Genomic DNA, 21754 nt, shown 5'->3' on the forward strand with positions numbered 1-21754 from the left:
TAATTAAGACTATGGTTTAAAATCTTCCCTTAAGAAAAACTTCAGGCTCAAATGCCTTCACTGAAGAATTCTGCAAAACTATCAAAGCAAGAAACCACACAAAACTCTACCAGGAAAGGAAGGAGAAAGAAATTCTCCCAACTCAATGATACCAGCATTACCTTGATATCAAAATCATACAAAAACATTACATATAAAGAAATTAAGGGGCTGGGGTTTTGGCTCAGTGGTAGAGTACTTGCCTGGCATGTGTGAGGCCCTGGGTTTGATCCTCAGAACCACATAAAAATAATAAAATAAATAAATAAATAAATAAAATGTCCACTGACAACTAAAACAAAAGAAAAAAAAAACTACAGACCAATATGCTTTGTGAGCATGCATGCAAAAAATTCTAATTTTAGCAAATTCAGTGTAAAGAGGTATTAAAGTAAAGCCAGGTTGGGTGTGATGGCGAACACCTGTAATCCCAGAATCTCAGGAGGCTGAGGCAGGAGGATCATAAATTCAAAAACATCCTTTGCTACTTAGTGAGACCCTGAGCAATTTAGCAAGACCCTTTCTCTAAATATAAAATGAAAAGGGCTAGGGATATGGCTCAATAGTTAAGCAGCCCTGGTACAAAAAAAAAATCAGGTATGCTGGCACATGCCTGTAATCCCAGCAACTCAGGAGGCTGAGACAGGCCAGCCTCACCAATTTACCGAGGCCCAAAGAAACTAAACAAAAAGTCTGTCTCAAAAAGTAAAAAGGGCTGGGGATATGGATCAGTGGTGAATTGCTCCTGGGTTAAAACCCCAGTACCAAAATAATAATAGTAATAATAACACATTGTAAATAGAGCCTATCATGAGAATATAATTTTGGTTTAAGCATTTGAAACTTATTCTATGAATTCAGGAGAATGAGGTAGGAGGATCACAAGTTTGAGGCCAGCCTGAACAATGTAGTAAGACTCTGTCTCAAAATGAAAATTAAATAAAAGGGCTGGAGATGTTGCTTAGTGGTAGAGTGCTTGCCTAGCATGTGCAAGCCCCAGGGTTCAATCCACAGTACTGCAAAGTATTCAATGTAATTCAGCATATTAGCAAATTAAAAAAAGAAAAACCGTATAATGTATTCACTGGATATGGAGTAAGCATTTGACAAAATACAACATCCATTCCTAATTAAACTAACCAAAAAAAAAAAAAAAAACAGAAAAAAGATGGCAACTTCTTTATTGTGATAATGTATATCTGTTACAAACCTACAAGTAACTTCATACTTAAGAGTGAAACCTGAGTGTTTTCCTCCTAAAATCAGGAACAAGTAAAAGGTGTCCATTTTTACACCTTCTATTCAACATTCTACTGGAAGTGATAGCCAGGAAAATTAAGCAAGGATCAGAAATAAATAGTATGCAGACAGACTCGTAAGAAAGAAGTAACTGCTTTATTCACAAGTGGCATCATTATTGATGTAGAAAATTTAGTAATGGAATCTACAGGACATCTAGTTTAGCAGGTTTCAGGATACTGTATAGTATCAATTATATTTATACATATTAGCAATGAGTGATTTAAAATTAAAATTGTAAAAAACAATACAAATTTCATAGCATCAAAATGTGAAATACTTAGGAATAAATGTGACAGAGATATGAAACAACTATGCCCTGAAAACTACAAAACATTGCTGAAAGAAATTGAAGACCAAAATAAATGGATAGAGAAAGTGAGAACTTATCTGTGTGTCAAAAGACTCAGTATTGGTGAGATGTTGATTTTCCAAAATTAATCTGTATATTCAATTCAATCCTATCAAAAGTCTCAAAATTCTTTTTCTAGAAACTAACAAGTGATTCTAAAATTCACATGGTTATGCAAATAACCTAGACTAGTCAACACAACACTGAAAATGTCAAAGTTGGAGAACTTATACTGTCTGATTTCAAAGACTATTATAAAATCACACTTATTGAAACAGTATGGTATTGGTGTAAAAATAGAAAATACATCAGTGGAACTGCATACAGTTCCAAAATAAATCCACACATTTATGGACAATTGGTCTTCCACAAAGTTGCAAAGTGATGCATGCAGAGGAGAAAGACAGCCTTTTCAACAAATGGTGCTGGAATAATCAGATTTGCACACACTCAAAAACAAACTTTGATCTCTACCTTGTACCATATACAAAAACTGACTCAAGATGGATCAAACTTAAATATACAACCTAAAACTGTAAAGCTTCTGAAAGCAAAAAACATCTTTGTGACCTTAGGTTTGACAAAGATTTTGTACATGACACCAAAAACATAATCCATAAAGACAAAATTAATAAATTTAACTTTATCAAAATTTAGAATTTCTGTTCTTCAAAAACTACTGCTAAGAAAATGAAAATGCAAGACACAGAAAGAAGGCACCATTTTCCAAGCAGAGGGCAGGCTTCACCAGACAACAAATCTGCTGTGACCTTGACCTTAGACTTCCCAGCTTCCAGAATTGTGAGAAATAAATTTCTGTTCTTTGTAAATCATCCAATGACTCTGTTTGGGCTGCTACCACAAAATACCAGAGATTAGGTAATTTACCAAAAAAACTGATTTATTTTCTCAGAGTTCTGGAGCCTGGAATGTCCAAGATTAGGCACCTGCATTTGGTGTCTCATAAATAACTTCTTACTGCATCCTCCTGAATTTTGGAGGGGACATATTGAAATGGTAGCACTTACTCAGTTTCAGGCATTTAGGTACAGCAACACAAGTGGTCTAAGCAAATTTTGTTGAGTGAAAAGAACCAAAAGAACACAAAAGAACACTTATTCTATACAAGTGTAGAAAACACAAACTACCCTATAGTGACAGGAAGCATACCAGTAGTTGCCAGAGATGGAGGAGGAGGGGAAAGATTACCAGTAGCTAAAGAAACTTTGAGGGATAGATACATTTATTGCCTTGATTGTGATGATAATTTCATAGTTTTGGGGGGTGGCTTATCCAATTAAATAGTTTAAACATGCACAAATTACTATATACCAAATATTACTACATTCATAGATCTGATTTTGAAAAAAGAAAATACCTACAAAAAAAGATAACCATATAACACTGGGCAGATGAATTGAACACCTACTTTACAAAGGGAGTTACAGAAATGGCCAGTTAGAATATAAAAATATACTCAATATGATTAGTCATCAGGGAAATGATAATTGAAACAGCAGTGAGATGCCACTCCACACACTTGAATGGATAAAAATAAAAGCTGGCAACTCCGATGTTGCTGAGAATGGGAAAGGGAAGGAACTGTCATGTCTTTCTGGTGAGAATGTAAATTGCACACTAGTTTGAAAAACATTCTGGAAGTTTCTAATAAAACAACTATCCTATGACATGACAATTCCCCTCCCAGGTATTTACCCAAGAAAAATGAAACCATACATTCATCTAGTGGCTTTTTTTTAACAGCCCAAACTGGAAACAGTCCAGATCATAAACAGGTGAATGAATAAACCAAGTCTGATATACTATATGATGGAAAATTACTCAGCAATAAAAATAAAGTAGCACAAACAGATTCAATAAATCTCAAAAACATAGCAAATGAAAGTATTCAGGCATAAAATAGTTATATATATATATATATATATATATATAATCCCATTCATATGGCATAGTAATTGCTTGAGAAGGCAAAAGTAATCCATAGTGGGAAAGATTAGAACAGTAGTTGTCTCTGTGGGATTGTGGTGGGGATTGACAAGAGAAGGGCACAAGGGCGATTTGGGGGTTGATAATGCACTGCATCTTGACAGGGGTTTGGAGTATGCATTTGTCAAAACTCACCATACAGGGCACTTAAAATTTATTCAGAAACTGAATGTAACTTTTACATCCTAAAAAATAAATAGAACAGTAAACAAACATTGATCTGTAGTTAATACTATACATGCTAATGGGTTTAGAGGTGCAGTGTACTGTGTTTGCAACTTGATTTGAAATGCATTAGTAAAATGAGCAGAACCATACAATCAAGCAAATACAACATAATGTTATTTGTAGAATATTAGTGATTGGTAAATGGGTACAATTTTTTCAGTTGTTCTGTAAATTGCAAAGCTCTCACAATAAAATGTGGAGAGGAAATAAGAAAAATGTTATCATCTAGTGGATAAAATTGTTATAAGAGGGCTGGGGATGTGGCTCAAGCGGTAGCGCGCTCGGTGGCGTGCGTGTGGCCCGGGTTGTGTCTGCCGAAAACCAAAAAATAAATATTAAAATTCTCTCTCTCTCTCTCTCTCTCAAAAATTGTTATAAGAATATTTAGGAAGTAGGTCATAATCATTATTGCTAATAATGCATTGAATGCTTATTAATAAAAAATTAATAAAAAAGTTAGAATTAATTCCTTGTAGGGCTTGACCTCTCCAGCACCTCTCTTTTTTCCATTGGTTCACTGAACTCCAGCTGTGTTTTTCTTTTTAGTCCTAATTATGCCAAAGTCGTTCCTGTCACAAGGCATTTGCACTTGCTGTTCCTTTACCCTGAGGATGGTCTAGCCCCTTCCCCCCACACATACACCTGTCACTCTGATATATCACCCTGATTGATGGTCTGCAAAGTTTTCTCATCACTTCTCAAGTGCTTTTGTTGCTCCTTGTTTATTCCTGGCTTCTTCAAGAAAGCGGTAACCTGTATCTCCAGGGCTTAGTACCAGCCAGACAATAGTGTCATTGTAGAATTCTGTGGACTGGTAAAAAAAAAAAAAAAAAAAAAAAAAAAAAAAAAAAAAAAAAATCATCTGGAACTGGCTGTCTTCTGCTTGTAGGTCCCTTGACTTGACTCAAGGACCCTTTGTTTTTTGTTTTTGGGTTTTTTTTTTTCCTTCATAGTATGAGCCTAGGGTGCTAAATGTGTGTCCCCCTTAGAACAGGGATGAGGGCTATCTGGTTTTGCTCATAGCAGTATTCTTAATGTCTGATACAGCAGAGGCTCACAACCTGACTTTATGAATCTTTGAACTCGACAGTGAGGTTTGCCTTTCCTTCGCTTCGTTTGGTCTTTGACACTTTACCAGGCCCATTACCATCCTGAAGACTCCCAGGAGGGAGCGGTCCTTTCCATTCCTTCATTCTCTCCTTTGTCTGCTGGTCGATTTGTTTGTTCGTTTGTTCATTCACCCATTCGTGCATCCATTCCACTCCTCCGTCCTCCATACCTAGATATCCAGTCCACGCGCGCGCCGCTACTCCCTGATCTCGCGGCCCCACCTCCCTGCCTCGCTCCACCTCTGCCCCACCCTCCTCCTCCCCGCCCCCTTTCCAGGCCAATCGGAGCTGACAGGCTGGGCGGGGTAAGGACTGGGGAGGGACCTCGCTACCCCAGTACCCCCGGCTGCGCCCCCGGCTCCGGAAACGCACCGCGGGGCTGCTGGGCTCGACTAGGCGCGGGTGGCTCCGTGGCGCTTCCTGCCACGCCAGGCCTGCCTGGGCCGCGCCAGCTCCACTCTGCTGAGGGCTGTGCATCGGTCGCCGCCAGGCCTGGGTGAGCGTGCGGGCCGCTGAAGAGTGTGTGGGATCTAGGTGATCGTGCGAGCGGCGGGAAGGACGTGCTAGCCCGACTGATCACTAAGGAGGCGAGAGGATGTGCGGGCCTGAGTGAGCACACCGGATCGAGGTAGGAAGTACTGGGAGAGCGAAGTGAATGTGCCAGTGGTGGGAGCATATGCAGGGGAAGGGGCGTCTCAGTATGGAGAACTGCTCGGCCTTGGTACGGCCAGGGGCCAAGGGGGATGGGTCCCAGATGGCGGGTACGACGAGGCCCGAAGGCCTTCCAGCTGCGGGTGGGGGACGGCGGTAAGGGCGGGAATTGCTGATGTGCAGAGGCCTACCTACGTTGCCTGTGGAAGATGCTAATGGGTGGGAACTGGTCAGGGGATGAGAAAGGGTGCCCAACCCGTAACCCCAAGCGCAATGGAGGCGATGTGGTAGGAAGTGTTGGGGGGGGGGGGTCTTAAAGGACTTTTCCCCAATATGCAGTTGGGGTTCAGCCACAATCTAGGGCGCTAGGGATGGTTTCTGCTGGGGGGCTGTCGGTCCTTCCCATTTGGGTGTGGGTCAAGTCTCAGCTTGGTGGGGAGAATGGGGCACTTCTGTTGTCTAAGGCATGAGAGCTGGAGGGAAGGAAATGGAGGAAACGGGCAGCCCTTGCAGGGTAAAGAGATCTCAAGACCCCATGTCTGAACAGGGCTTTGGGGGGCCACCATCTCACACTTCACCCCACTACCTCTTCCTCCTAAACTCCTTTGCTGGTTCCTCCACTCTACATTTTGGTGATTAATTACATGTCCTTTTACACACTCAACTGCTGCCTAAAGCCCATGGTACCTTTCAAACACCCCCAATTCCTGGCCCTCTTCCCAGAGGTCCCACCCTGTTCCAACTGACATCCTCCAGCCAGCCTTGGCTTAGCCCAGCTGGCGTCCCACTCTAGTCTCCTTGGTTAGTGAAACATTTCAACCTCAGCCCCCACATTTTCCTTTATGATTTCAGATGAGATCTCTGGAATAGTGACTCCACTAGGTACTCACCCCTTCTGCCATTGGACCTTTCCATAGAAGCAACTTGCATAGTGTCTGTTTAGTCCAGTGAATTTCCCTCAAAATATTCTTGGAGAGACCCCTTGGAAAATCTTCTTGAAAATGAATTCTCTTCCCAGAAATCTGACCATTGCAACAGACTCAGTGGGCTTCAGCCTCAGGAGGCTCCTGGGCAGGAGCACAGTATCATATGAGCCTGAGGTAAGGGAGCCTCTAGATTCTAGACAAGCCCAGTGTCCACATCAGAGTCTTTGAAGTGCTTGTTGAGAATGCATATTTCTTGGCCCACCAGACCTACTGCTCTGCTACTTCAGTTTTCATTAAACTCCAAACCAGGTTTCTAACGCAATGATCCAGCTCTTCCAACCTGCCTGTTCTCCTGGATGGCCCGGGGATCCTTGGGATTTGCATAGCATCCCGCTGCACCCCCAATTTAAAATTGTTTATATCTAGGCAATGTAACCTCAGTGAGGCTATACTTACAATTTATTTTGATTTTTAGTAAGATGCCATGCATCTTCTTGGGGAAATGAGAACATAAACCTTTCCTCAATTAAGTACAACAAACACTAAAAAATCCCCTTCTGGACTACCTTCTGGCTTTTTATAGAAGGGAAAGAAGATGGAAACCTAAACAGAGAGAGACAGGTGCCCAGGCAAATTGAGAGAGGAAACAGATGCCTTTCCACCCACACACACAGAAAAAGACACACACAGACACAAATATCCCAAAAGAAACAGACTTTCCTGGTGAGACACCCGCTTTTGGCCCTTTAAGATCCTGCTATTTCAAGTAGCAGCTACTGGATGGGCCCAAATGGGGCCTTCACATACACTTTTCAGCCTGCCACATTAGAGGAACATTAAGGCCAGGACGGGCTGCTGCCCAGAGACCAACTCAGCACTCACATTCTGGCCTGCCTAGGGCACATGAGGACCTCAGCAGTGCATATTGAATTGCACAGTCTGTCCTGCTCTTGAGCACTCGCTATACAAGAAGAGAGGTTTCCTGGAAAGTGCACTTAAGCCTGCCTCTGCTTATCTGGATTATTTCAATCCAACAGGTGGGACCTTACCTACCGAACTAATCAACAGTGTCCAGTGTCATTCAGAGACATGATGAGTCATCCCTGTGTGTCTCTTTTGGGTAAGTCTCAGTGTTTACCAACCACATCTGCTGGCATAAGGTGGGCCTTGCTGTTAGAATACCCATGGGTAGGGGGATATGACATGGTGAACAAAGTTGTTCAAGTTCTGGAAGCTTTTTGATTTCCATATATGCCAGAGTTTTTGAATGGTCTTTGCCCAGAGACAGTTCTTGCAAACCTGGAGACACAGCACAAGGGAGAGATGATATCCAATACAGAGAATTGGGAATCTAAGTGATCATTGGATGGAAGAGGAAGCTGAAGGCACCCATTGAAACTAGGTCTCTTATGTTTACACCTTTTGGGGCATGTTTGCTTTGGCCCAGAACTGAACTGAACATCACAAGCCACCTGCTGTCTTCTGGCCTGAGGACATTCTGCTGCAGGTCCTTCTTTAGATGCTCATGGGAGTCCAGGTATTTGGGCACCAAACTGCCAGGTGGGTCTTGTTTGGGTAGGCTTGCTACCTCTCCCCACCTCTACCCCACCCCAGGGAAGGACAGCATCTGTCCAGGGACACTACTTGGCTGCATGTGTAGTCATATCAGTTGAAAAGTTGATCTTTTAGGCTCAATAACTGCCTTTACTAGTAGCCAGACACCCTCAGGACATCCTAAGTCCAGTGTGACCAGAAGACACCTAATTCTTCACCACTTTTTGTGACGTGGGTCAGTTTTTGTTTCTGTTGAAATAAACTCTCAATTTCTATTCTTTCAGATCAAAGTGAAATGATTATTTGGGGGTCTCTTAGCATTTCCAATTTCACACAGTAAATTTTAATAAGTTGGTTGGTTAAAACTTACATTGTGATCTAAAGCACTCAGCAGGAAGATTTGTTCACTGGCATGGGCTTAAGCATCATTTTTCAAATTATCCAGCAGTAGGTTAACACTAACATTATCACTGTCCATGTATTCTAGCAGCAAATAGCATACATGGCACTTGGCTAGGTCCACTGCGGAATCTGCAGTTGACCTTGTCGGGGCCTTTTTTCGATGGGAGTTGGAGATTAGTTTTCCTGTGTTGTATCTCTGCTTCCATTTCCCAGTCATAAGTAGGAGTGCACCTCATGAGATTGGGGTATTCTTTTCTGCACTGAGTGAAAGTGCCTTCCATTCAAGGTCAGCATTAGTCTCTGTGTCCATTGGGTGCACTACAGTGATTTTCATGTTCTGTCTGAAATTGCTTTGACCTTGATCCTGGAAGGTCCTTTCAGAAGGAAGTAGACACCTGTGTTTGTCACTTTGGTCACAGCATCCAGCTTTTTTTCCAAATTAGTTCCACCATTTTAAAGTAGAACAGTTGTATATCATGCACTCTAAATGATCTGATTGTCTTCAGGATTGATGATAATTTTATTATTAATTACAGTGGGGATCCATATGTATTATCTTTTAAAAATGATCTTCCTTAGTTTTTCCTGATGCTCTGTTACCTGATAACACTCGGTTAATTATTTGGCAATTAGCTTCATTTTGTGAAAGTAAGGCCCACATTTTTCCTCCTATTTTTATGAACACCTTCTAAATTGGCTCTCTGTGTCCCTGGGCTCTATTACTGTGGGTGGTGATCACACAGCTACTGAGAGTCGAAGTGCTCTCAAGCCAAATCCCCTGGGTTATCTGGGACAGGAAGGGCCACTCCTGTTGCTACATGGAAAGGGATAATTAACAATTCATTTGGGGCTTGTGGCTCCAGGATTTTAACAGTTAATCATTCCAATTAAGTAAAATTCTTTGGTAGGATTCACTCAATTAAATGGAACACTTCAGGAGGATTTGTTCAATTAAACTTGGCTGGCTTGGAAGAACTGTGTGTGTGAGAGTGAATGTGTGTGCGTGTGTGCACATGAGAGAGAATGATTTGTGTATCTTGTTCAGTGAGGCTCTGCAGTGGCATCTTAACAGGAAGACTGAAAGGCAGCCCCTAAACACCCATGCATACAATGAGGCTTCTCTTTTGCTCCCTACCAGCCTGTTGTATTACAGCCTGGTAGAATAGGGCTGCATATTTCTTTCTTCTCTGGTCTTGGGAGCTGGACATTAAACACGCCACTTAATGTGGACCCTTAGTTTCCTTCTCTGTAAAATGGAGGTGACAATAGCCATAGCTGTGATCATTTAAATTAGGGGAAGGAAGACACACAACTCCAAATACACATAGTGAGTGCTGCATAAATGGAAGTTCACTGCATTTAACATTCCACTCCCCACACACATTGTTTAAGTTGTTCCACAAGTTGCTGCAAACAGCCCTGTCCTGTTGGAGCTGATATTTTTCCTGGGAAAAACAAGCAACTTCCTAGGAGAACTTTTAGGTAGTGAAGGTTTTCCAAGTAAACAGATGAGGCTGAAGAGTGAAGAGGTTTTGAGGAGGTGACATTTGAGTTGAGGCCTGAATTATTAGAAGAAGCTCTCTGATAAGCTGTAGGGATGTAATTAATGGCAGGTTTAAAGGCCTTAAGGGCCACAGCCTTGACATATCTAGAAATACACGAATGTCAGTATTCTGGATGGAGTGACTAACACTTGGGGGACAGGATATGTAATTGGTGGGCTGGGCCAGGACCTTGTAGGGGTGATAAGGCCTTGGGTTTGTGGTTTGAGGGCAGCATATATAACACAATGTCCCCCTTCCATTTCATTCATCAGCCAGACATCAATATCAATTGGAAGCAAATTGTTAAAAAAATGAATTCAGGACCAGTTTATTTGTATGGGAAGCCACAATCAAATTAGACAGTGAACATATGCCAGGAGAAGTGCAATGGGCCAGAGGGGCTCTACCCCAGAGAGGAAGGACTGGATGCTGAGTACCTGAGGATGAATGTACACACTGAGGAAACACCTGTGCCACGTGGCCAGTTAAAAATGGGAATAAGGCTTCCTTGGATTTTAGTGCCAAATGAGGGCTTCTGCCTGCACCCATCCACTATGCTGATAGTGTAGATAGTGCATGGGAAGGAGCCTGGGAGGTCTGTCTCTAGGCTTTCTGGTCATCCCCCTTCTCAGACTGCCCACACATCCCCTCAGCCCTTCAATCCTGTGCTTGCTTTGCCTATGTGGGCATCCCAGGAAGTGCTGGTCTTCTGATCTGATCCCAAGGGCCACTCCCTATTGTCTCCTTGGCTTCAGCCCTTGTCTTCTTGCATGGTGAGCATTTTTCTCATCCAAAGATTACCAAAATCTTTTTTAAATCATGTTATTGTATTTGTATACCCTTATTTTTGTATTTACTTTTAAAAATATTTTTTGTTGTAGTTGGACAGAGTTCCTTGATTTTATTTATTTATTTTTATGTGGTGCTGAGGATCAAACCCAGTGCCTCAAACATACTAGGCAAGCACTCCACCACTGAGCTACAGCACCAGCCCCACCAAAATCTCTTTTCTGATATTCACCATGAAATTCACCTTTGCTACTAAAAATGGAACCAGAAACAGAAAACAGACATTTTTAGACCTTGACTCTTCTCCTATATGGCTGCAGACACACTGCAGTATAGGTGTGCTTGATCCTTTTTCTCTGAAAACACAAATATGTACTCAGTTGTCTACTCCCCTTTCTTTACCCTCTTTGGGTTTTCAATCAAGAGTTATTATGTCTGTGTGTATCTTCTATAAAGAATTCAAGCCAGGCACAGTGGTGCATGCCTATAATCCCAGTGGCTCAGGAGGCTGAGGCAGGAGGATCATGAATTCAAAGCCAGCCTAAGCAAATTAGTGACGTCCTGTCTCAAAATTTTAAAAAAGTGGTGGGAGGAGGACTGTTGGGGATGTTGCTGCTCAGTGGTTAAGTGCCCCTGGGTTCAATTCCTGATACAAAAAAAAAAAAAAAAGAATGTATTTGTAATCTCTGCATGTCATCCTTCATTGACTAACTGTTAATGTTGTATTTAAACCCTCCAGGTTTTCTTCCTGCTGTGAGTTCTAGGACTCTTCAGTAGTATCTCCAGAGCTCATTCGCCTTCTCCCCATCCCCCCACCCCCACAAAATACCTTTTTTAATGATATTAGATTATTTATATTCCTCCTTTGGTATACTATATTGTTTACATCCTTTTCCTCTTAACCCATCTGTGTATTTATATTTAAAGTTCATAGTAAATAGCACAGTCACATTTTGTTTTTTAATACAGTATAGCAATCTGCCTTTTGATTGAAATGTTCACTCCATTTGTATTCAACCTAATTATCCATGTAATCAAGTTTAAGTTTGCTATCCTAGTATTTAATTCTCTTTGTCCCATCTGTTCTTTTTCCTTTTATTCTTTACTTCTTTTGGATGATTTTTGGTATTGTATTTTATCTCCACTATCAGCTTGCTAGTATGCACAAGAGTCTCAGAGAACTTGTTAAAACACACAATCACATTTTACTTCTACATGTTATAAACCTCACGCTACCTTTTCACTATTTTCAGTTGAAATGGTCAATTATTTTTTAAAACATTTATTTTTTAGGTGTAGATGGACACAACACAATGCCTTTATTTTTATGTGGTGCTGAGGATCGAATCCAGGTCCCGCCTGTGCTAGGCTAGTGCTCTACTGCTGAGCCACAATCCCAGCCCCAATTATTTTTTTAAAGATTTAAAAATTAGGAAGGTAAAAGTATTGTTTGTTTGCCCACACATGCGTACATTATTCCACATGTTTTTCATGTCTTTGAGTAAATTCAAGTTTCATCTATTTCATTTTCCTTATTTCTGAAAAACTTCCTTTTATATTTCTTATGGTACAGAGCTACTGGAGACAAATTCTCTCAGATTTTGCAAGAAAATAATTTTATTTTTTCCTTCATTTCTGAAGGATAGTTTCCCTGAATATAATGTTCTAGGTTGACAGATTTTTCCCCCACTTTTAGCACTTAAAATGTTATTTAGTAATTTTCGAGTTTGCACATTTTCCAAAAAGAAGTCAGTCACTATTCTTATTTTTGTTCTTCTGAACAAAGTATCATTTATTTCCTTTGTTTACTTTAAGATTTCTCTTTTTATCACTGGTTTTCAAAAACTTGATTATGATTATATAGCTTTCTTTCTGAGCTGCATTTTTAAAAATGAAAGGAGAAAAGGAAAGGAAAAAGAACAGATGGGACAAAGAGAAATAAATATTAGGACAGCAAATTAAACTCGATTACATGGACAATTAGGTCAAATATAAGTGGACTGAACATTTCAGTAAAAAGACAGAGTTTGTCCCCAGCAGGTTTTGATTGGATGTTGAACATTGTAAGGATTGAGTGTCTGGATTTTGGGAAATAACTACTTGTGGATCCGTTTGATCTCTTTGAAGCTGAGTTTTAAGCGTTTGTAGGATAGTCCAACCTTACTACTGAGGCATGGTCCCTCTGTATTCACTACTGAATGTCCTAGTTGATCAGAGAGGATGCTGGTCAGTCAGACCTTGAACATCTCTCTACCTTTGCTTATTCCGTGAGTTGTTCATCTTATACTTTCCTAGTTGTTCCTTTTGCAGCCCTTTGGAATTTCACTGTATGCATGCATGCTTAGTATTTAGGAAAGACTCAAGGGAAGCCTTATGCAGATTTTTGAAGCTGTTTTCAGCATAGCACACTCCTTTCTGGAACTCTGCTCTACAACTTCCAGCTGCCTCTGCTACCCTGAATGCTGGCCTGTGTCTCTTCAACTTGGTGAAGCCACTAAGCTCTATTTAGTTTTACCCTCCTTAAACTCTCAGTCTGGAAGTTGCCTCCAGGCAGAGAGCTGAGTTACTGATGACTGGCCTCATTTGTTCTCTCTGGGATCATGATACTGTGCTTCCTACTGTCCAATGTCTGAAAACTGTTGTTTCACATATATTTTCTCCTGTTTGCTATTTGTTCATGGCAGGATGTAAAATCTGTTCCTTGTTATTCCATCATGGCTATAAATGGAAGTTTCCATTCATTTCTTTTAATATAATACCTTCAGTTTTATGTAAAAGTCTTTCTGGAGTATTGGGGTTTTATAGTGCTTAAGCTAGTATCAAAATGCTTCCTTTCCAGAAAAACAGGAGACTAGTAAGGTAGAGGAAGTTGATTGAGGAAATGAGGAGGGGAGGGTAAGGGGATGTGTTAGGGAATGAAACTGATCAAATTATGTTATGCGCATGTACAAGTATTTGTCACATGAATCCTGCTATTATATATAATTATTATGCACCAATCAAAAAAGGAAATTTTAAGAATAATATTTTAGGTTTTTCAGAAGACACTGCACAGGTAAAATTGATGACACTTCCCTTGAGGGAGCCACCAAGTTAGGAGTCTTCTTGAGTTTTTGATTTTATTATTCATAGCTTAGGGCCTTCTGGCCCCTGGAACTAAAAACATGAGGTTACTGGAGGTGCACAGAAAATAATTATAGGCCCATGGAGTTAAGATAAGTTTTCATTGTTCTTTCTTCTACTTTACTGAATAAATTTCTGTGAAATTTTTAAAAATGTGCTTCCTTTTCACTTCCATGAGTTGAACTGACATCAGAACACAAACTCTGCAACTCACTGAAGTGGGAGGCCTGTGGTACAGAGACATCTGTGCTAGGATCTTATTTCACTTATTTTGCAGTTTGGAAGGAAAAGGTAACCTGTCTATGTTGTCCAGGTCTTTTACTTAGTAACCTGGTGTTTGAAAATCTTCTCTTTAGTCTTTCCAATTTTGTTCAGCTTTTCATTTTGTTGAATATGTGAGAGAAATGTTCTCATTGTCTTTCGCCCAGTGGAGTCTTTCCATGTGTTGTGGCTTTGAAGAGCCTCACCACTGGTCAGAAAGCCTGGGTTCCTATTCTTTGTTGCCTCTCTTCCCTTCAGTCACCTGATCCAGTTTAGTGTTGCCTTCTACAAAGCTCCTACAGATGCCTCATCTCCTATCATTTCTGCTGGTATTCTGCTTTGTGCACCTCCATCCTGCATACTGTGAGAGAGGCCTGTGATTAGCTTGCTTCTGAAAGCTAGTCTCCCTGCCATTGGCTCTCCATCACACTCTGTGGCTGTCGTGGCTGTGCCCTAGCTGGCATTCATTTGCCTTATCTTGGCTCCCCCCATCCTGCCTGAGTTAATTCTTTGCCAGCCTACTTTGCCACTGAGGTGTTTTCTAAGGCTTTCCCATTCTCTGGCTTATTGTTTGGCCAACATGTGAGAAAAGATTCAATAATATTTAAAACCAGGGAACAGGAAATTACCAGTCTCATCCCAGGGAACCCAGAGACAGGGTTGTTGTTACTCATGGCTTTTTTCACTTTCCTTAGCTCCACCTGCTCCCCAAGGTCTTGCCCTTCCCGAGGACGGAGCCCCGGGAAACCAGGTCCTGGCAGTCCCTCTTGAGATGCCGGAGGCCCAGGTGAGCTGTGCTTCCCTCTGCCTTGCTTGGGATTCCATCACTGTTCCCTGATTCTGGCCTCAGCCACTGCCTCTTGCCCAGCATGACATACAGCAAGGTGTGAACCCTGATTGCTACCTTCCTTCCCACCCCTCTGCTTCTCTCCTGAGGCTGCCAAGGAATGGAGGTCCACTAGGCTTGGAATTTCTGTCATATAGTTGGGAGAGCTGAGTTTCCATCTGGGAAAGTGAATAAATTGAGGTCCCTTGGGAAGACAGTGGGAGGCCAGGGTCACAGCCTAGGTCTCCTTGTGCTTGGCAATGTTCTCTTTCCAGGACTTCTCAGGGCTTGTTGTTGGATCTCCATGTTAGCAGCACACACACACTCCAGGCCCTCACCCCTTGCTTTTGGCATTATTGGTGCCACCCCTGCTTTGTTGCAGACTAGATGGAAAGACTAATTATCCCTTGAATTCTTTCAGGTTTTGGTACCATCTGATGATGTGTGGAACCTGACAAAAAGGGAATGGTTGAGCCTGGACCCTGAACAGAAGACACTGGCATATTATGGGAACATGACTTCTGTGGGTAAGGATCCCTCTAGCCCTTCCCCACTTTCACCACCTATTGGGAGTAGGGAGTGGGCACACAACCACACTCACAAAAGCTTGCCTTGTCTCCAAGTTATAGGGAAATGTAAAGGGCCTGCTATATTTGAGATCTCCAGTGACACAAACTCCCCAATTCCTCATGACATGTAAAGAGCCCCCTTTAGTTTTTTATTGGAAGAAATTAGAGCAAACCTGCTACTATAGTTTAGAATGTTTTTAACTCACAAATTATACAAATTACATGGCCATTTGATTGGAGTTTGCTGTTGAGAGGTCAAGCTCTTGTTTACCTCTCAGGGATGTGTATGTGTTGGGAGGAAGAGTGCTTAGAAAGAAAGACTGTTGGGGTTATGTTTGGGAGTTAGGAAGTCCCCAGATCTGGAAGAGCTCAAGTTCAGTGGGTGGACACAGGGAGGGTAGAAAGTAGGGTAATGATCAGCCCTGGAAGGAGCTGGCCCTTGGGAACTGCATTTGATCTGCATAAATGACTTACCTAAGGTCACAACCAACCCAGTTTTTGGGGATCCAGAAGAGTTTCTCTTCAAAGGCCTTCCCTTTTCTTCCATTCCGATGTCATCTCTGGCTACTTCTGTGACTCATTTCCTTCTCCATATCAGGAGTTCCTGCTTTGAACCCTACCTTGGTCTCGCACCTGGCCCAAGGACAAGTGCTGTTGGTATCAGACCCATCCCTCAGTACAGATCAAGATAAGCACCTGGGTAAGTGAAAAAGAAACCTAGAGAAATATGAGGAAATTGGGAAGAAGCCCAGCTTAGCTATTGTGAGGCTCAAGTTGGGCTTAGAGGGTTCAGCTGAACTCATGAGGTGTAATGTTAGGTTTGGGAGCCCAGTTGAGGCTTTTAAGGGGTGTGGGTGGTATCCTGTCAGGAGGAGAAGCCTCCCAGGGATCCCTTTGGTAGGCAATATCCAGCAGTCAGGGTCCCTTGATCCTTCCCTCCTGGCACAAGCTTCCTTTGGCTTTTAGTCCTGGTGCTCAGCAGCTATGTTGTGGGGGAATTGTTGACAGGAGAGAGTGGCCTCCTTCCTTCCTTGTGCACTCTATAGTCTGCAGTGTCTTCTGTTTATCCTTTCAGAAAGCACTTCTATGACCCACCACCAGACAATGGATGTAGAAGTCCAGCCTCAGGAGATGGCTTCCACGAGCTCCCTAAGGGCCAGTGACCCAAATGCTGAGGTCAAACAGAATGGGAACACTGATGGGAGGGGAGGGAACCTACAGAATCTGCCCATAGAACACCATTTTGCATGTAAAGAGTGTGGAGACACCTTTCGCCTTAAAGTGCTCCTTGTCCAGCACCAGAGGGTTCACAGTGAGGAGAAGGGCTGGGAGTGTGGTGATTGCAGGAAGGTCTTCAGGGGGGTGTCAGAGTTTAATGAGCACAGGAAGAGCCACACGGCCGCGGAGCCCAAGCCTGGCCCTAGCCAGGCCCTGGATGATGGCATAGAGAAGAGGGAGCAAATGGAGAGGGAGGCGAAGCCCTTTGAGTGCGAGGAGTGTGGGAAAAGGTTCAAGAAGAATGCGGGTCTCAGTCAGCACCTGAGGGTGCACAGCAGAGAGAAGCCCTTCGACTGCGAGGAGTGCGGGCGGTCCTTCAAAGCCAACACCCATCTCTTCCGACATCAGAAGCTTCACACTTCAGAGAAGCCCTTTGCGTGCAAGTCGTGCAGCAGAGATTTCCTGGATCGCCAGGAACTGCTCAAGCACCAGCGGATACACACGGGCCACCTGCCCTTCGACTGCGACGACTGTGGAAAGTCCTTCCGTGGAGTCAATGGCCTGGCAGAACACCAGCGCATCCACAGCGGTGCCAAGCCGTACGGGTGTCCGCACTGCGGTAAGCTCTTCCGACGTAGCTCGGAGCTCACCAAGCACCGGCGGATCCACACTGGTGAGAAGCCCTACGAGTGCAGCCAGTGCGGCAAGGCCTTCCGCCAGAGCTCCAGCCTGCTGGAGCACGCGCGCATCCACAGCGGCGAGCGGCCTTACGCCTGTGGCGAGTGCGGCAAGGCGTTCCGCGGACCCTCTGACCTCATCAAGCACCGGCGCATCCACAGCGGACTGAAACCCTATGAGTGCGACAAGTGTGGCAAGGCCTTCCGCAGGAGCTCTGGCCTGAGTCGCCACCGGCGGATCCACAGTGGGGCGAGACGCTGCGAGTGCAGCGAGTGTGGCCGCGTGTTCAAGAGGCGCTCAGCACTGCAGAAGCATCAGCCCACCCACCGCGAGTAGACGGGCCATTTGCCCGCCCCCCACTGCTGGTGGGACAGGAGGGGTCCTAAGAGGCCATTGGTGGAGTCAAAGGAGATGAAAAGTTTTGTAGTGCTTATCTATTTTATTGTCCAAAAGGTTGAACCAGTTTATACTGACACCAGCAATTTCTTAAGTGTACACATTTCTCATTATGCCCATTGAGAGTAGCTTTTACCATTTTAACTTAGTTTGGGTAGTTTACCTGGCAGAAAGTACCGTCAAGAGATTTTGATCATCATGCCTTGAATGAGAAGAGAAATTTGGATGTGGGGGTGGGGAGGGGCCTGGTGGCTCATCTGCTCCAAGCCCCACCTCTGAAGGAAACAAATGCAGAGATGTTCAATGATGACATCAAGATAATGTGACCCCACCTCTCCCAAGGAGTTTTTTGGCCTACTTGAATTTATAAATTTTTAGGGATGTAAATAGAATACTCAAGTGTCTTATAATATTTAATTTATTAATTTAGTTATACATACATATTGTAAATCACATATTATATAGAATAATATATTAATTTAGAAAACACTCCCTTTTGCCACGCTCCATTTCAAGAAATCATTTTATTCTAACTCCTCATATACATTTTCAACCTCACAGTCTTCACCAACATGGGAACCCCCTTGAGTCTCAGACCATATCCAGTCACTCCATCTAATAATCTATGCGTGGTAGCACTGTGACAATCCCTGCATGAGGCTCTCATCAGAAACTTCCTCCCAAGCCATAAGAACATATTTATGTAACGTTAGGACAATTGTTTTGTGTGTTTCGTAGTTAGTCCTATAGCTCCACAACATAGGTACTTAAGGTGGTGCTTTTTCAAATGGCCTTACAAAAGGCTGGGGGGTTTTTGTTTTGTTTTCTTAGAGCACCTGAAGCATCATCCTGAGGTCATACTCCCAGTAAAGATTACTGAATGTGGGTTAAAGGTTCTTTGCCTCCTTGTTTCTTAAACCAGTTCAACCTGATGATCCCTGTGTATATCCAAAACAAGCATCAATTGGATTGTTTCAGCCTAATGGCTCTTGTCCTCAAGCAGCACTATTTTATTCGAAATAAAGTAGGCGAGAGAGCAGCCCCAAATAAGAGACATTTCCAGGACTCAAGGGTGAGGTGACACTTTCCCACTGAGAACAAAAGCCTCTCCTGGTATGGGGCCTAGATGGTACTTCACCATCCCTCTACTTGCAAATCTGTAAAATGGGAGGAAATCACAGTACCTACCTCCTAAGGTTATCAAGAAGACTGCCATCATGCCTGCAGAGCACTGCATGTGATGGCCTGGCACAGAGGTCCGCATTCAGTGAAGATGATCTGCTGACATTGTACTTCTTGTTATCATTTTACAGCTCATTAGTACTAGAACTGGGAATGGACCCAGGCCTCCTGACTACTAGCCTCATCTTTCTTTCCTTCAATGACTTAAATACTGATTCTGTTTTCTTGCATGCAAATTGTACGTTCATCTCCTTTGACTAGTTATCAAGTTACCTTTGAATATATTGACTTTATATAGCAATTCTTTCTGTATTGATTGTGGTGTCTCTTGTATTTCTTTGCCCTTTGTAGCAATTCTTTTACATTTTTTGTTGTGTGGGCTTTTGATTTTCACATATCCCAACACTTGTTTTTGTCTGTTAAGTCATAACTTTCATTTCTTCAGTATTTAGCTATGACGACATTTTCTTCTAGAATTTTAATCACAAATGAAAAGTTGAAACCTCTGCCCACCAGAAGGTGGATGCACCAGGTGGGCAGACTGGATGGGAAAGGGCCAGAGAAGCATGCCTATTCCTATCCAAGATGCAGACTCTGTGTATATCTGTGGGCAGCATTTGACTATCCAACCTGACCACTGAGGCACACTAGAGATGTCTGTCATGGAATGCCCAGAGCACTCTGTGACAACACACCAGTATAGCCCCAGCCACCAGCAGCAGGGCTTGGCCTCACCTAGACCAACAGGATGGTCCAAAATTGGTCTGGCAACAGCCAGCCATCATTCAAGTTCCCAGGAGTGTTGACAATGCCGGGTTTGGATTTGGTGACTGAGCAGCAGATCCACTCGAGACATCTCCTCAGACACAAGAAGACTCACTTGACTGACATCATCATGTGGACCACAGCTTCCTCCCAGCAAGTGACTCTGGAATGAGAAAGAGATTGGTTTGGTGGCCACTGCTTTGGGCAACTAAGGAGAAATTTGCCCATGTGTTCTAGCACTACTTCTGCAGCCATATTGAAGAGGTCAACAAAGCCAAGGCTCAGAGAGGAACTGCCCTCCAGTGGCTTGTGTCGTGCTGCTAGAAGCTGGCTATATGAAGCCTGGACTAGGAATTGCAGTAGCTGTGCCTGAGAGGGGCAATAAAGCAAGGGTTCAGAGGACAACAAGGCCCTTCTGATGGTCCATGTGGCATCCAAACAGGAGCTGGTCATCCTGGGGCTGCACTGTCACTCTGCAGCCTCCTCCAAGAGGAAAAGCAGTAAGGAGTAGTGAGGTAGCTGGCCACACCAGCGCTGTGGCCTGAAACTTCCCAGCAGCTATGCCCGGGGGGCACTGAAGGGCCTGGAGAGGAAGTGTGCTTTTATGGCACCAAGGGGAGGCAGAGCTCCCAACAGGCACAGCCTAGAAGGGGTTTCCAGGCCCCAACCTGGGAAGCAAGGTTTAAGAGTGACCCCCATGACCTTGGCCAGAAGGTCCTCTCAGAGGCCACCACTGTGGCCCTAGGCAACCTCTCTATCCTGACCCCCAGGCTGGAGAGAAGCCAACAGCACTTGTTACATAGCAGCTCCTTTTGCTCTGTGGGCTCAGTTCTTGCAGTAGTTGTGAATCTGTCTGAAATCACTACTTTCTCTGATCAGTTTTCTCTTTTTGAGCTGTTAGGATGTGTTTTGTATAGCTGTCATTGGGTAAGGAATGTTGACATCAACCAGGGGCAAGTCTGGCACCTTTACCTTGAAGGACTCTGCCATTTCTTGACCATTCATTCATCATTTATCAGATTTGATGAAGGATCCCGTTGAAGTCTAGAGTACCATTGGCTCTGAATGTAGCATAGTGGTCACTGCTCCCAGCCAGGACATGGCGTCTTGGCATTCCTTCCTGCCCTCCTTTACTTTTTTTTTTTTTTAGTTTCAGTCTTATAATTTTCTGTCAGACAAATCCTCTTTAAGAATTAACACTAAAGGTTGTGTCTTTTCCATCCCTGTTGATGAAGTGGCTTTTCATGATGTTGGCAGTAAAATCCCAGCTGTATCCAAACACAGTCAGTCTGTGGCTTTAACGTGTGTCTGTAGTTTGGCTGAGTTCATCTTCTGCCTCCAGGAACATGAGGGTGGATTTTCTTGGATTCTCTAGGTATACTGCTATGTCCAATGCAAATGTGAGCAAGCTTCCTGTGGTATGTGCTTGTCTATGCATTCGTGTATCTACCTCATTCCATTTTCCTTTCTAATCACATGTATTCCTAATGCAAGGTAAATGGAGAGCTGTTGGGTTACATGGAATTCTGGATCACAGTAAAAGTACCCTTTTATTGCCATACTAACAAAGAAACCCTCCATTAATTTTATTAGAGTTTGGCTACTTGCTGAAGTTTTCAAAAGAAAGCAATCATTTACCATTTTCCTGCATATTATGATTCACTGTCAATTAGTTGTATCATACCCACACTTGCATTTCTGGAATAATCCCCACCTGATTGCAGCGGGCCTCTTTCTTCTTCCGTTGTATTGCATTCTCTGTGCTTTGTTTTATGCTTGAAATGGCATGGCACCTGCCCTGCCTACAGCCCTGGGCCTGACCCTGTTGTGTACCAT

General features: G+C 43.2%; 1 protein-coding gene across 1 annotated transcript; it reads left to right on the forward strand.

Annotated features, from left to right (window-relative positions):
* Nucleotides 1-5358: 5358 nt before the first annotated feature.
* ZNF275 (zinc finger protein 275) lies at nucleotides 5359-21111 on the forward strand. Its single transcript, XM_081277457.1, has 6 exons — nucleotides 5359-5662; nucleotides 7649-7731; nucleotides 14980-15071; nucleotides 15532-15637; nucleotides 16278-16379; nucleotides 16755-21111. The coding sequence occupies exons 2-6, from the start codon at nucleotides 7701-7703 to the stop codon at nucleotides 17909-17911; spliced, it is 1488 nt and encodes a 495-aa protein (XP_081133583.1). The 5' UTR covers nucleotides 5359-5662; nucleotides 7649-7700; the 3' UTR covers nucleotides 17912-21111.
* Nucleotides 21112-21754: the final 643 nt, after the last annotated feature.

This window comes from Spermophilus citellus (genome assembly GCF_964194105.1).
Source record: "Spermophilus citellus genome assembly, chromosome: X".
Taxonomy (NCBI): Eukaryota; Metazoa; Chordata; class Mammalia; order Rodentia; family Sciuridae; genus Spermophilus; species Spermophilus citellus.